This window comes from Varroa jacobsoni, unplaced genomic scaffold (assembly GCF_002532875.2).
Source record: "Varroa jacobsoni isolate VJ856 unplaced genomic scaffold, vjacob_1.0 contig02075, whole genome shotgun sequence".
NCBI lineage: Eukaryota > Metazoa > Arthropoda > Arachnida > Mesostigmata > Varroidae > Varroa > Varroa jacobsoni.
In genome coordinates this window covers 46,786-63,156 of record NW_019214752.1, presented here as the reverse complement: position 1 = coordinate 63,156, position 16,371 = coordinate 46,786, and the positions used below count along the sequence as shown (strand labels likewise).

At 36.7% G+C, this 16,371-nt stretch overlaps 1 protein-coding gene, 1 long non-coding RNA gene and 1 other non-coding gene across 5 annotated transcripts; 2 read left to right on the top strand and 1 right to left on the bottom strand.

Annotated features, from left to right (window-relative positions):
• Window positions 1-39: 39 nt before the first annotated feature.
• Window positions 40-4,069, top strand: LOC111272366 (uncharacterized). Its single transcript, XR_015315713.1, has 3 exons — window positions 40-750; window positions 1,214-1,344; window positions 3,541-4,069. It is a non-coding gene; the product is annotated as an uncharacterized LOC111272366 (transcript).
• Sgf29 (SAGA-associated factor 29) lies at window positions 3,684-11,324 on the bottom strand. 3 transcript variants are annotated; one of them, XM_022853787.1, is made up of 5 exons: window positions 11,262-11,324; window positions 8,661-9,331; window positions 7,146-7,512; window positions 6,631-6,830; window positions 3,684-6,021 (listed from the first exon to the last, which is right to left on the bottom strand). In XM_022853787.1, exons 2-5 carry the CDS (start codon window positions 8,861-8,863, stop codon window positions 5,877-5,879), a joined length of 915 nt encoding a protein of 304 aa, XP_022709522.1. In that variant the 5' UTR covers window positions 8,864-9,331; window positions 11,262-11,324; the 3' UTR covers window positions 3,684-5,876. The 3 variants fall into 3 exon arrangements, with proteins under 3 accessions (XP_022709522.1, XP_022709521.1, XP_022709523.1); XM_022853786.2 differs by lacking the exon at window positions 11,262-11,324 and adding an exon at window positions 10,841-10,932; XM_022853788.1 differs by lacking the exon at window positions 11,262-11,324 and adding an exon at window positions 10,841-10,898 and having other exon boundaries at window positions 8,661-9,322.
• Window positions 9,376-11,366, top strand: LOC111272367 (uncharacterized). Its single transcript, XR_015315712.1, has 3 exons — window positions 9,376-9,424; window positions 10,872-10,992; window positions 11,279-11,366. It is a non-coding gene; the product is annotated as an uncharacterized LOC111272367 (long non-coding RNA).
• The last annotated feature ends 5,005 nt before the right edge of the window (window positions 11,367-16,371 follow it).

Below are 16,371 nucleotides of genomic sequence, written 5' to 3'. Positions count from 1 at the left end.
ATATATGGTCGGTGTCTTAAAAGGACCGTGGAAAGCAAAAGGTAACTGGCAAGATAATTGACTCAACACCGGCTCTCAGAAGACGTTGAAGGACCTTGAAATTATTACTGCATTAGATTCGCTTTCGCTAGGCCTTTCCACTTTGAACGGATAATTAGAGGACCGCATTAAGAGGACACTAGCTATAGATAAAGCTGCCTTTTTCGGCAACTAGATAGGACAAGATAGTCATTCAAATATTTTGGTGTCAAATGTTAATATTCCATATGCTTTGTACGTGTGTAATATACACGGTCGTCATTCCATTTGATTATGTGATTTCATTTGATTGATGTGTGATCCATACATAAAATCTGTGATTTAAAATTACTGTTAAGTAAAACAAGTTTATGTAAGCTAACAGTACATTGTTTTGGCGAAGATTTCCTTGTAATTAGGTTTCGCTGCTGTAGATAACTTTTCCATCCCCGTCTATGGCTCCCTTACACTCTGAAATACACCATCTTTTTCACTAAGAATAATGTTCACAGTGTGTCGTGGCTCTAGGAGAAAATTTAATGAAGTACGATGGAAGGATAAAATCAGGCAACTGATTACCATTTCTATTACAACGTTGATGCTCTCTATTTTAGAGTGATGCCAAGTGTGCCCTCCTCTTCTGTGGAGATTTTAATAGCTGTCCTGAATTTGGCGTATATCGACTCTTCACAACGGGAGAAGTACCTCATAGTCTTGCTGACTGGAAAAGCAGTAAGTTACATCAAAATCATTGAATGAATATTATGAATACTTGATATGAAAAAATCTTGTCAGTGGCGTTTCTCTTAAAACTTACGTAGGCCCTCATCATTTTGGATGAGAGAGAAAGCATAAATATAAGAACAAATGCGCTACAATCCAAAACTCTTAAACTCAATGCGATAATATATTTACACCCATTATGATTTATTCCGCTAATGTGCCGTATGGCTTTGAACCTAGCGAGTCACAATAAACACGCGTATGATACATGCCACTTTCGGGCGTCTGTGACCGGCAGTTTTAAGTTCGAGAAGGATGCGACACACGAATTATTTTGTTTAAGTATAGCCCAACACAGCGTTTCAAGCACTACACCATGGGGCGTGCAATACTACTTAAATATTATATAACAATGCCGTGCCTGTTCGCTTATCAAATGACGAGATGCCTCTATAACACGATACGCTTTTAGGTGAGGAGGAGGCAGTGTCCGGTTTAACAGCTAGTATTCACGAAACGCTCCGCTCGGCGTACGGGACGCCGGATTACACCAACTACACAGTGGATTTTAAAGGATGTCTGGATTATATCTTTTATTCCAAGGTAGTAATCACTCCCGTTCTAATTTAAAATACGCGGTTTTATTATTAGCCCAGCAATACGTACCTTCGAACGATCTAATTTTCAGTCATTCTTATAGTAGCAAAGCTCCGCGAACATGAGCAAGTATATTTCAATAAAACGCTTGGTATTTTATAGTTTAAAAACGCTACGGAATCGTATAACGTTAGTCTCATCAAGTTTTTTCTACTTTTCAAATTCAGCTTTGCAATAATCGTCAGATACATACCTTGAACTGTAGCATGCGGAAAGTGTAACGTCATAATCAAATTTAAACAGTATTCCTTAAGCTGAGTCCAGGAACTATATATAGTAATGTTTTTCTTCTTATTTCATCAAATGTTTGGTAAATAATAAGAGAGCAAGGTAATTAGCTCCTTTTTCTGCTATAATGTCAAATGTCACATTTCCAACGAGAAAATGAAAACGAGGAGCATTTTATGGAAATCATTACATTACATTGATTTACTTTTACATTACCACTCGGTGCGCTACACTAACCAGAGTGAGCCAGCATATATAAGCGTATATGACATTGCAAGCCACGAATGCTGATCTTAAAGTATTTATTATGGATAATTATACCAAAGGCTTCCATAATCATAATAGTTATACAGGTTTCAATGCCGTTAAGTTAATATAACTTATAGCTTCATTTAACCCCATTTTGTGAGGCTATATGGGTCAACGGAATAAATGTTTCAATTACTATTTTTACAAAAATCAGCGAATTGCGCTGAGCCCATTAACATACTAGTATATGTTAATCAAAATGAAAATGAATGAATTGAAGGGAAGAAGTAATACTAGTTACTTCTTCCCTTCAATTCATTCATTGCGCGGATTGTCCTCAACGTTAGTGTGTGAATTTTAGCCCATACAATCTTATTCTCTCCACAAGAAGTAGTTGTGTCATGAATGAAAAGCATGCCTAAATTTAATTCTTAACCCGATGCTAGAAAATTGTGCATTTACTTATTTTTCATTGACAACACTAGTACATAGTATACTTTCTCTGACATAGACGAGTTTGAACCACTCTTTTGGCTTTTTTACTGTAAGCTCAGGGCATATTGATGCATTAGATCAACGAAGTTCAATCGCATAATATACTAGTGAGAATGCTGTAAAGTTCCCAGTTACGGCTTATATTAAGGAGGTTATATTAAGGAGAACTATAACTTTAAACTTATATTATGAACCCACAGACATTTAATAAAAGATTATCAGATTTTATTGCTAATAGTCGGATCAATCCTCACTCAAAATTTTTAGCTAGACAGATGCTATGCTTCTGTGAAAGAATTTCAATTTATATTAATTTTATATTATCGAACCAATATATACGACTTTAGCGTGCATATTTAATTTAAGTTCCGATAATGGTTAAAGCGACAGCAAGGCTGGTATCAAATAAATAAGTTTGTCGTAAGCTGCGCGCTCGAATTTGGGCATTTTTGCAAAAGGAATTTTATTGGAAATCTAGCGAAACAGCAAGAATGACGGTGTTAACTCAGGATACCAAATGGTGAAACGCCTCTGTCGCGGAGGGAAGAGATGCCCCCTATGAAAGGAAAAATACCAACAATACCAGATGAAAATAAGCGGCTGCGTTATTAAGAGGCGCACTCTTCACGGCTTCCGTAGTTACGTCCAAAAGGCTTCAGAGACGGAGACTAAACAGCAATACATGGCGAAGATTGGCCAAGAATAAAAAAATATATATCTATAAGAAAAGCTTCTAGACTTACCTATGTCAAACCACATATTACTTATCAACAAACGATTGGTGAAGGCACAACTCTTTGTTAGTGTTTATCGTAGTATTTCTTTTATAATCAATAAAGATGTAATGATAAAAGACGTAAATGATATATACCGTATCTTGCTCATTGAATAATTGTAAGAACAAACATTTTGACGTACAGACTAGATAATTCTGAGCTTTCTATCGACCAAAATGATTAACTTGAAGCATGGATCTACATCAGGGCCTAATTTTCGGCTCTCCTTTGGTCACATTTAAATTTGAAAACATTTTCTCGATATGTCATTTCTCGATTTTAAAATAATTAATGCATAAACAAGCTAGTGTGTGGTGTATCTGTCTCATTATATTTTTTATGAAATTATACATACTCTAATTCTACAAGTGTTTTGTTTATTTCTTTCTCTTAGGAGCTATCAGTGACCTGTGTGATTCCCCTCCCTCCGCATGAGGTCGTCGCCCACACCGAGTACTTGGCCATTCCCAGCCCCCTCCTGCCTTCTGATCACCTCGCATTAGTGGCCACACTTCAGTTTATTGAAGACGCAATTCATCAATAAACAGATCACCCACAACGTGATAGTTCTTTATTGTCTTCGCAATTGTATTATATAAAATTGCTTTTCATGCTGTAGTAACTGCTAGCCAGTCCGGTTGAAATTTCTAGAGATTAGCTTAGAAGACGCGTTTTATTTGGCTTTTTGCCTCCACCAACTAGCCATTTGGACACTGTCCTGCGTGTGCAACCGTTTCGAAAAAAAAAATGCAGCGCCGCTTTTAAGAACGGTATGCACGGTACAAAAATATATACAAGATTGCCCGATGGAGATTTGTACACTTTTGCAAGCGCAACTGCCTATAACATCAACAATATCCTATGCTTTCGTTTCATACAGATCAATACACTTTAAATAAATATGACTGTTTTATACATTGTAAGTACTATGATGTTGCTAACTTACTGAGTTCCAATTATCAGAAAAACTAATGTAGACGGTAACAACAACGGATTTTCTGTTGTTTTTGTGTGCTGTTGTTGTTATCGTTCGTGTTGTTGGGTTTAACTGTATCATATTGATCTTATTATGGTGACATAGTTTTAGCAGACAATTAACAGGCTCCTCTATTCACTTTTCTGATCTCATTATGTACATTATTTGGCCATATCTCGTATTCATCCAGTTTTACTCACATACACACATGCGTATATACGTATACGCATTATATATTCATCTTTAATAATTTATATTTTGTATCCTTATATTACTATTCACTTCCTTTTCTATAGGCGTGTATTTTTAGCGCCCATTTTCAGACGGTATCTCTATAATTCAATGTTAGACGAAGAAGTCAACAATATCTACACAAACGCTACTGGCAAGCGTTAACTTTTGGTAAACAACGGTGATAAACCGAGCATGGTATATATAGGCCTCAAATGATATTAACGTTATTATCAATTAATAATAGCAATAAAAACAATGATAATTATTATAATAACTATCATAGAATATCTTCTTGTGGGCAAAAGCTGTCTTCTGCTTCGATGATGTCATTAGACTACCAAAATGATGGTCCTGCGACTTTCCAACTAACTTAATGACTATAACAGTTTATTCTCATTTTTTGTAATCAACATTCAAGCTCTGGACTCCAGCACCTTGGCCATCAGATGCATAGAAATATCAGAGATTTTTAAACTTTTCTCAAGTATTATGGACACCTGCGTAGTATCACATGCTATATATAGATATATAATCACGGCTAATTGAGCAGATGGCTTAATAAAGCCATCTGCTCTACAAAACGTCGATTGGCACCAAAACCATTTCTTTTTTAAAAATTTTTTCCTTAAAGAAAAATATACAGTACAATAACTACGAGGCTTCTCAGAAAAACAGTCTGCTCAACCTTCAATTAACACCTTTTAACTTGTAGGACATAGCAAATTAGGTTTTGTAGGGCTGTCAAAATATGTTTAAGGAGGCCCTTATTTAACACACTAAGTAACGTACAAATACGTTCTTTGCCTAACTGAATTATAAAGCAATCACCAAAAAGAATGAACCGAGCTCGGATCAAAACAAACATTCAAAGCTGGATTTTCGTGATACATGACCGAATATCCTAAGTTTTAATTACAAGAATTGCATTTGTCTTGACATGAGGAAAAAGATGACATATTATTTGGCCGACTCCGATCATATTAATCAATTAATGTTAACATTTTCCTGGTATCTCCAGATAATTCTCTGATTAAAAATAAATACAAAACTATAACTATATATAAATGTAATGGATGTTGAAGATACACATTTTTGGACTGCCTTCTAAAAGAGTATTCATTCATACTGGATAGGAGAAGAGCCTACTATTCTGCGCATTATGCATTATGCCCTCCTACATTGCCATAGGTGTTCTGTACCTGGTGACCCCAAAACAATCACAGAATCCATCAATGCTGGTTGTTTTGCTGTGTATGGTTGTACATGTATTTGTATATTTACAAAAATCTGCTAACTATTTTGTAATGCATGCTTCTCTGGGAGCACTTATATCTTATTGTAGCAAGTTTCAAGCACGCAGTAAAGATGTCTTGCATGTGCATACATAGAGTACGCATAAGCATAATCGAAACATTCGTTCCCGGACCTCACACTGTGAGAATATCTAAGGCTTACACATCTTCAGCTAAAAGAAATGCATTTCTTTACAAGTGATGGTGAAGATGTGCAAATTCACTGGATCATTTCTTCCGTTGATCCTTACAGCATATCACGTATCTCTGGGCCACGTGCATAGCTGGTGAGTAACCTTCTGGATAATTGGTGTCTTCAAACAAAACGCTGTACTCCTCTTGTGGACCCAGAGGAATTTCATCCACCAAAGCCCTAAAATAAGTACATACGTTTTTGAGTTCTCTTGATACTCCTGCTTATATTGAGAAACACATATTTCTGCCTTAAGAAAAGGTAATAAAAATAAATATAGGTATGTTGTTGACGGGCTTCAAACGGTAGAATTCTAATACATTACCGTCAAAGTGACGCACCAAGGTTTCCAAATTGTTTACGTTCGAGATTCGACCTCCTCTAAAAGCTGTACATTAGTTATGCAACTCTGTACATAAACTTTCACACAAAAATATATCTCAATATGTAATTTTTACTAATTATTAGGAGTCGTAAACCGGGACTAGTTTTTTGGATTCATTTCGTCAACGAACGCTATATGCATAAAGACCCCAGTTCAGTAGTTTAAATAAAGATCAGAAAAGATAAAATTTGCTTTAGAATCCTAATATTAATTGATTTTCTGATGACAGTAAATGTAGAATAGCTTTATTTCAACAATAGGTTTTTAAAATTAATTTGCAGTTACTGTAATTGGATGGGTGTATATGAAATACTAATTGATTTAATTGGCTCTAGTCTCCTGGCTTATATATATATAAATATATGCCGAGCAAATGAACATATATTCGTATGCACGTTACATACCTGTAGAAACACGTAGTTTGTGGATAGAGAGCATTTACAAGCGTTCCTTTCGGAAATATTGCCTCAGGATGCGTTATAGGGTTGGCCCGTAGCAGCGGCAGTGGAATGACCCTCCTGCGTGATACCAGATGCCTTTCCCGTCCTTCTACATCTATATCGTCTACTTCATATTTGCATGACGTTGGATTATAATGAGACACCTAGCGGCGAGTATTGAAACATATGCAGTGAGGTTCGATTTACGTAAGCTTACAAAAGCATATATATTAATATCGGTTCATAATGCGATTTTTTAAAATAAATCACAACAACGCAACGTTACCGATAAAAGTCAAAGAGGTTTGCTTACATTTCCGAGCAAAACTTGGCGTTTAATTTGAGAGCTTCATACAACAATATTTCTATAAACAATTAGTGTTCCATGAAAAATTTATGTTATCTGGATATTCCGTAATTTTGATTTTAATGATACACAGATGATTTCCTTGTTTTGAATGTGTTAGCAAGATAAAAACCTTGGCAAGAATCCAGTTTTCGTCCTCTTCGGTGCCTTCACCGGAGTCAGTGTTTTTCACCAAGGCAGCCACCATGTCCTCGACCTTAGCTACGTAATTTGGTTCAGCGGGAATGGCGCCGCAGAGGGGAGGCGGTTTTTCGCTATTCGACGGCACCCACAAAGGCAATTGCATGGCCCACATGCGTAACAATTGCATTTGAGCCCCTCGACGTAATGCACCCTGAGGGCGATCAGCGCGCTGTGTACTTCTTTTTGCCCATGAGGCTGTTTGAATATCCTGAATTAGCGACAACGATTTTCGCAGAGAGTTCTCCTCCTGCTCACAGTCTTCGATGGCACCCCGATAGCATCCCTTCAACTTGGACCTAACAAATCAACCCATAAAACAAGTTTATTATATTTAGCGAATTGCCAAACATACCGCTAGGAATTGTTAAATTTTTTAGTCTAAAACGCTATCCATATGCGCAGAACAATTTTCCTTGCAATACATTGCAGCCTCGTTTGTAATACAGGTCAGTGTATTGCAAACTAAGATCATAGAAGCATCGTATCTCTAGTTGAGGCCAATGTTCAAAATATATCATCATAAGTGGTAGCAGAGAGGGCAGTAGCCTTTAATTAACTAGAATATGATTGCTAATTTCTAAAATAAGAAACAGCATTTCGAAAATAAATATGGGACAATACTAAGATATATGAAACTGAGATACGTTTTTTTGATAGGGCTAAAATCTGTCTGCTAAAATAGGATGACCCTCGTAAGAGGCAATATTATCTACTAGAATTAACAAGTTTGGATTTACATAATAATTATATTACGGGAAAAGAGTATACCGATTTTGCATTGATCAAATATGATTCTCAAAAGCTGAATCAAAATCTCAAAGGAAAAAAAAATCACTTAATTCCAGCCGGAAGTCCGATACCATACCCACCCGTCACCTTTAAAATTTGAATTCAACACATTGTTCTGCACAGGATGTTACTCACTAATTACTTAAGAAAAGCCAAAAAGAATAAGTGAGTTAATATAAATTTCGTATATATTATATATAAAACTGTTTCGAGTCCCCCAACAATTGTATTGGGGGGAATCGAAACAGTTTACATTTTGATCACACCGCATAAAAACATGAAACAAGATTTCTCAAAAAAAAAAAATATATATATATATATATACATTCTGGCTATTGCACATTATGTTCTCTTTATAACTGAACCACCTTTCTGATTATATTCCCTAACGCAACGATTTCATTAATAAGTAGATTTGCCAATAAACGTGTACAGTGCTCTTTGTTATCATTTCGGGCATATCGTACAACCTAAGAGACTGGACAACCAAAGGTTATACTATATAGATGAAAGAAACCCTTTTTGTTAGAAATTGAATAATTTATGTGAGCCCTATATAAACTGTTGTAATCTTCACGACTATGTATACCTTTTTTGAATTCGATACACATTTAATTTTTATCTGAAGAGAGAAATATAATTATCATACACTTACTTGGTCGACGACGAAATCTTCTTCTCAAGTAGTGCCCTTTCTCGTGCCTTGATCACTGCCTCTACACCCCGTTGTGATTGAGCTCTTCTAGAAGCCACTTGACCTAGAAGTGCGCTAAGCTCTTGTAGCCGATCTCCGCTAAACGGGCCCCCGGTTCCTGCTCCCAAAGGCAATGGGTCTAAAGGAACTCCTGGACGATTCATATTTTTATTTAAAATGGTCGTGCCACCGTCCAGTTATAAGTGGAACAACAAGGTTGCAATTTGTTAAATTTCTTAGATTTACGAGACCTTAACGTAAGCGTTGAACTTGCAGCAGTAGCACTTTTTAATGTAACTAGGGCTTTAGGTAGCCTGTTTAGCGCGATTTGTAAGCCTCCAACTGCTGTATCAACAAACAGCTCCACCGATGAGTCAGTCTTAGATGGCCAGTAGAAGTTCCAACAACGAGAACAGCTATGGCTAAACAAATATGGAGATAAGATAGAGGAAGGACCGCAACTGAAACCACTGATTATTCCCTGCTGCCGAGTGCAGGGGACGCCGAATGTCGTCGTTAAGGTTAGATTGGTGATTAGATGACGGTAATGTGGGGATGAAGGCCGATTGCTCGAGCTCCCGGCAGCACCTCGCCCACAGCACTCGTCCATCGGGTGGCTGCGGCTGAAATTACTAACATAAAATTAATGGGCGGTATATCAACAGGAATCCGGTGATTATACAGAGGTCGCACCTGAAAACTTCTCACTCACGTGAAGAAATCATGTGAGTGAGAAGTTTTTTTTTTACTAATAGATCATTTGACAAAATCAAATACACTCCAAGGCGACTTGGTAGCACATTACGCCTCATACTACCTATTTTGTAGAAGAACTGCTCTAATTATATGCTTATATTATATAGACTTCATATATATATATATATATATATATATATATATATATATATATATATGACCGAAGATTGTCTCTGGTGTAATCAAATGGGCAAGAGAAACATACTGCGACCTCATATATGAAGTCAACAAATATTTTCTTTTAAGCAAGTGTTTCTTGGAGTTATGGATATTTACGGAATCGAATGCTTAGACCTAAATCACGATCACAGAATGAAATCTATAATAAACTTCAAAAACAAGCACTTATGTCTACTCCCCCTTCCACCATCTAAACAGTCTGTTTTATGTTTAAAGCTCTGCACATTCTGCCGTTTGCCTTCTACGTTGAACATTTAATGTTTTGTCTCGATATTTTAAAACACATTCTTGACAAATACCTGTAGTCATAAGTATCTGGTACGTCTCTAATACCGCTTATGGTAGTGATTCTCATCATTAGTTGCGTCGTGCTTTCATAATGTTTGAAATCGTCAGATTCGTTCTTTAGCCTATACTATTTGGAACTTTCTACCTAGTCAAATTAGCGCATTGCAATTGTTTTTCTCACTATTTAAGCCCATCCTCAAAGACAATTCTATAGATTAAGTTATAAATGATAGTATGCATAAGATGAAGTCAAATGTTGTACATCGTTTAAAAATTTTCATGAAAAATCATGCTCTGATATCTCCATCATGTTATCGCTTTTGGTAGTTTTTTTTCTTTGTTGTTTGTTGCACTTTCCGATTGGTACAACCGGCTCATCGCGTATTTCCTTATCGTGATAATTAGTAAAAAAATATAATTATTTGTAAAATTCTCTTTCAACCTTTGAGGTATCTTATTGCTACAAATAGCAATTTATTGGCAATAAGCTACACAAATCGTGTCTTGTTCCACTTTTTTTTACATAATACTCAAAGTTACGACCATAATTTCCATAGTTTCAGTTTGGTTGTAAATAACGTCAATTGACTAATCGGCGTTGTCAGTCTAGGCAGCAGTCTATAAAGGAATCGCGCCATTTCCTACCCTAACCAGCTGATAGAGATCAAGGGATCGCCAAATTTATCATTTCGGCTAGTTTCTGTTATTATGCCAGGATGTTTCGATTCAGGCAAAGAAACCAACTTTTTCAGTTGAACAAGTACACGAAAGCATTCTTTAAGTTTTTTACATTTAGCGAAGCGCCCTTGCCTGCCACTTTACTGCAATTCCCATTTGATAGAACCCAATTACTTCTGTCGAAAGTTGACTCTTAGCTTATGTTGCCTTCATCATTGATTTATGTAAATCGTCATCACCTTATAACTGCGTATCGTTGTACTACTACAGGAGTAGCGGCAACAACAACATCGAAGTGCCGACCGCGTACGAACGTAGCGCTCGACAGCAACTCACTCACTCACACGTCGCAGCCTCCTCGCCGCCAGGTTGCTGCAAGGCGCCAAAACAGGTCGTCGTTTTGCACTGATTACCAAAGTTAAAGTTGATTGGATGCCTTTTTTATGTTTCAATATTAGCGAACGAAAACTATTTAGCGTAATAAACGGTCGTAGTTTTCCACGTAGCCGAATGGCGCTAGTGAGAAAAGTATTACAGACTAGCAAATGGGCTTACACCCAGAATAACAGTTTTGTCAGAAGCATGAGTATACGAATCGTCCAGTCAAATATCTCGCCCAATCTATAAATGAAATGGGGTCAGTAATTTACGAGCACTTACCAATTCACAATTCACAGATTTCTGAAAAAACACAATGCCTTTATCGGCACTGCACGGGCGCCGCCATGAGTGAATGAATGAATCTGCGAACGAATTCTCGTTGTGACCTCCTTAACCGCTGACTCGGGCTGCAAAAGGGAGAGAGCAAACTGCCAAAGAGCCCTCGAACCTAATAAAAAATGATTGTTACTATTAAGATTATTATTCTTGCCGATACAGTACAATGCCAGGCAAATTGCCAATATTAGTGTCCATATACTTCTAATGGAACTTTCGCTACATAATAATGTGGCCACGTTTATTTAAAGCTCGAAGCTGTTATCATTTTAGTGTAGACAAGGAAAGCGCAGTACGCAAAAGTAGCCGAATAGTACGAATGAAACGAAATTTGAAAACGAATACCCTTTTTAAATGTTCTTGAAAATAAAAATACCCTTTCGACGCGTTCAAGTTGTACTTGACATTCACTAATCCTACAGGAGACTGTTTATTAAAGTAAGTTATAGATTGTGCCAAATCTAAGAATATATAGTTCACAATATATTATACTTCTATAGTTATTAATAATAAAAATGTAATAAATAGATTTCTCGTCAAATAATATCAATGTCGGCATTTTTCTGCTAGTCAATTTTATCTTATTTCGGGTGGGTAATTTTCGTACTGCTATGCTTTATATATATATATATATATATATATATATAAATTAAAACAATTTCTTTTCTGCGAAAAAGGGTTAATATTGATTAATATTATATAAACAAAAGTACTATTTATTTAATAAGTACCTAACTTTTCGGTTTTAGGAGAAAGAAAAATTTTAAAAAGTGCATTTATATTATTTGTAATGCAACTCTCAAGCTAAATAAAATGGCATGTATCGAAATGTCATTTTTACCATACAAAAGAGAATACATAATTTGAGTTCATTCCTATATCAGTTTTTATGTGTGCCCACAATACAGTCCCTGCAGTATTTATTTAGATTTGATAAAAAATATTATGAGTGCAGCTCCCATAGAGCTTAATAATAAATATTGTATTACTATGTGGTAGGTCAGTTTCAATGAAATATAGTGGGGGATAACTAACATTACGCCCACTACACCGAAGTTGGCCCTAAATTTTTTGGCTCCTGTCATTTCAGCAAGTCAAATCAATACAAATCCTAGATACGTGAAGCTGCGTTGAGACTGACAAATCGGCAGTTAGCCCGTTTTTCTGAGTAAAGCATTTTTTGCATTGCAGCCAAGCCCTTGACCTATTGTAGGGGCTAGTTGCTTGGAAACATCATTGACTAGACCTCGAAATTTATATTCGAAGGATCCAAAAAAATTGCCTATATAAAGCTAGCTCGAGGCTTTGTACTAGTTTGACATTTGTTAATCAACTGATTTATTTTGTTGATATAAGGGACTTAATCTGAATTCTAGGTTTAGATTTATTATTATTCGTTTGTCTTGTGATAGTTATCTCGCTCTCCCATTTAAATGCCAGTGTAATGCCAATTTCGTGCTACTTTTCCAATTTTCCCGTTCCTTAATCAATCCATAACCCGTACACCCTGCACGTTGAAATACGCTATCAATTTCAACCAGTGTGGAAAATGTAACATCAGACACGCTCTGTAAAACATTTTTTCGGATAATTGCGGCGTCTAAAGCAAATATTTGACAGATCGCTCAAATCTGAAATGTAACATGAGTGATAAAATGAAACGTAAGGAGTTCTATCAGTTCGTAGAATAAAATCGAACCATTTTAAAATAGACCAGCAGACAGACACATATTCTCTTTAATTAATTCCACGTGAAGAGCTACGCTTGCATTGATGAAAATAGCCTGTTTGTTCGGCCTATATTTATTGGTTCAATTACTAATCGATTGTCGGAGTTAGTAACGTTCTTGATGTTCTTAAGCGACACTAGAAAAATCGCATCCTTGTCATAGCTTGCAAGCTGCACGTCGAGATAGTCAACCTACAAATGAAAGCCGTACTCTTGGTATGCACCTTTGCTTTATATGAAAGCACGCTTAACAATATTGCGCAGTATATGTGGATGGTCGGGTTTGGACGCTTACACAGTGTTTAAAAACGCAAAGCACACTTGCCAGATCTTGAAGGAGTACAAACGTGTTCCTTAAATTTGATTAAAAATGGACGGTCAAAAATCCAAATAATCACGGATGTTAGCATAGCACAGGCCAAAATAGCCGATTCACTCAGCAATTGCTAGAGCAATAACAGCAAACTAGATAGAATTCTTTATAACGAAAATATAGGATTTGGCGAATTAACAAGACAAGTGAAGAAATGGATCGAATCATGTATAAACTCATTAGGAATCGTGTTTCAATACTGGAGAGGATTTCGGTGAGAGCCAAAGCGCTCCTAATAGTGAAGTCGGTAATTAGTAAAGATTGTCAGTAAAAAGTGTCCGATTCGGTTTTTCCTACCAGTCTGTTGGAGCACAAGACGACAATGACAATTAGTTGCGAAAGGTCGGAGATCCCACCAGGTACCATCCCACCTCTGATGGCGCAAACCGAATTATCATCAGGATAAGGCCGAAGGAGAGCTTGAGCACTGAGAAATAGCGCGGCACAAAATCGAAGAAAGCTAGGTTAATGGTAGGTCCTGTTAAAATTGCCAAGGACTCCATATGAATGTATTGATTTTTGCAGAGAGAATGCTTGTCCTGCTATTTTTTATTAGCCAGTTGTTGAGAAATTTTTGTCACAAAAAAAGGTTAAGTTTTTCTGTTTGTAGGTTTGCATTGTTACAAAATAGGATATTTGCCTAAAAAAAGTAACAGAGATAAGAAAAATGAGAAAATGCTATATATGTGGGGTATTTGATCGTTAGAAACGATGCCTGAGAACCACCAATTGTTACGAGCGTGAAATCAGCGGTTACATAGTCCCGCCCATTTTTCCGGACGGTGGTAGAGGTTTTGAAGAAAGTGTTTTACAAAAAGAGCGCCAAGATTTGGACTAGGATTTGCACCGCTGAACTATCGAAGCGGAAGGAGGATGGAACACAGAAGAAGCAGCAAAGATCATAGATTCGTATAGTTACGACAGACGGACATGATTGGTCTATACTGATCACAAGGACCACATTCCTGGCCGTAGATTGAAGAAAGCTTTTTCATCGCAACAAGGGGTTGAGTACATATGCATAGAAAGGGTCGGCATAGAAAGCATCCCTTGCTGTCAGCAGTTGGGACGATACGTCGACGAGCTGAGAATGGCTAGAAGGACAGTTCTGCCCAACAAAGTCTGTTTGACTTCGGCGCCGCGATGGGTTTATGGGACATACACTAGATTAATCACACACGACTGGACGTTTACTGGGAAAATAATCTTATTGCAATGAACTATGGTAGAGAGTCAATTTTCAGTAGAGCCATACCCGGGACCATACAAGAGCCCTTTGCAAATGTCTTGGCGGGAAATTATAAACCTAAACATTCTACTCGCACCGTATCGAAAATGTTGAATCGCTCTTACTTATTAGGATTAATTATTAGGAGCAAAAGGACATACTGTAGATATCTCATTTAAGAAATTGGTGAAAACTCGAGAAACAGACCATATATGATGATCTAAGACTAGTTGAAGAAAGCGGCTGAAATCGACCTGTCGAAAGAACAAAGATTAAACATATTGAAAAAACTTTCTCCAACACAAATTATATTTACTCCAAGCCTATAACGGACTAAAAGTAGCTGATGAAACTGTAGATGTCCGTGGGATTCCATTGGAACTTCCATTGGAAATGACAGCTCTAGCAGCAAATATTTTCCGAAAAGGCGGGATGCCGGCTCTTTAAAATACGTCTGTGGTAAGCTGATTCCACTAAATAATGCTAAAGATTTGAGGGTTCTTCGTATATGGTTGATCAGTACTGCTTGGAGACTGGTTAGTCCAGAGCGGTGAAGATCTCGGCTAATGGATCCTACACAAAAGATATTATGTTAGGCATTTTTCACCAATATCCATAAGTTGTTACGGATAGCAAAATTGTAAGTTACCTGTCCACATTACATTCAAATTTGATAATTGGCATTATATTGATAACGAATGTCAGCGTCATTTAACAGTATCGCATTTTTTCTTGGTTTTTGTTGTTGTTACAGAATGTGGCAAATAATCAGATCGTCGTTGTTAGTAAAGAATTCCGTGTAGATCAAAAAATATAAACTGTTTTTAATCGCTAATAATAACAAAAATCTGCTGCACGTAAAAAGCTATGTTATTAATATTTACGAGTGGCAGACAAATATAGAGGATGCGTAGTCAGAGGCAACCATTCAGTTACGCGATCTAAATACGCGAAGCTAGTATCCGAAGAGCATACGACCAGCATAGGTGATTTTGTAACTGCAATCTTAGTATGAAAGGGTATATGAATGAAAGAGTGTGTGAATGTATCATAGATCAATCCGTATTTTTATATATTTTATTGGCATTTAAGTAATGCACTTTCAGTTTATCCTCTTTCAACGGATTTTGGTCAGTTATTTAAAATTAGTTGTCTGTAAAAAAACTTTCACCTTCAATCTGTTATAGCGAAACACAGTGAAGTTCAAATGGATAGCTATGCGAACTTTGATCATGTTCTAGATTTTTCGTTGCGAGGTCGAAATAACCATGTTGACGGTTTCTCAAGCGTGTCAAGTGGAAATTTGAGGACAATATGGGTTTTAGAACGTGACCAAGTTTTACCCTTAAACCGAATAATTGAGATCTGTTACTCTAAGGTGTTTAGTCAAGCCGCAAATCCATCGAGATAACTATATAGATGAAATAAAAGAAACGAGATCAGTGGGCCATTTTGTCGCAATAGTAGTAATAATAATACCATTGGGCTGAAGTAAATCTTGAAAGGCCTCTATCGAATTTTTTTTTGCTGTTGATAAACACTCTGTTCTCTGATGCAAGTAGACGTAGATGCAAACTCCTATTTCTCGAATCGACTCGTGCCATACAGTATGGCATAACAAAGAATGTAAATAAAAGAGCACTCGTCTACAGGTGCGGTCTTTTTGAATATACCTTAGCATACAGTACACATGCACACCCGAATAAAATAAAAGGCAACCAAA

Excerpts from the sequence above, each read along its gene's own strand:
- Sgf29 (XM_022853787.1), bottom strand. The coding sequence starts at position 8,863 with ATGAATCGTCCAGGAGTTCCTTTAGACCCATTGCCTTTGGGAGCAGGA. Across the intron at positions 6,831-7,145 it reads AAAACTGGATTCTTGCCAAG|GTGTCTCATTATAATCCAAC; the intron begins GTTTTTATCTTG and ends ACTCGCCGCTAG. Across the intron at positions 6,022-6,630 it reads CAAACTACGTGTTTCTACAG|GGCTTTGGTGGATGAAATTC; the intron begins GTATGTAACGTG and ends TACTTATTTTAG.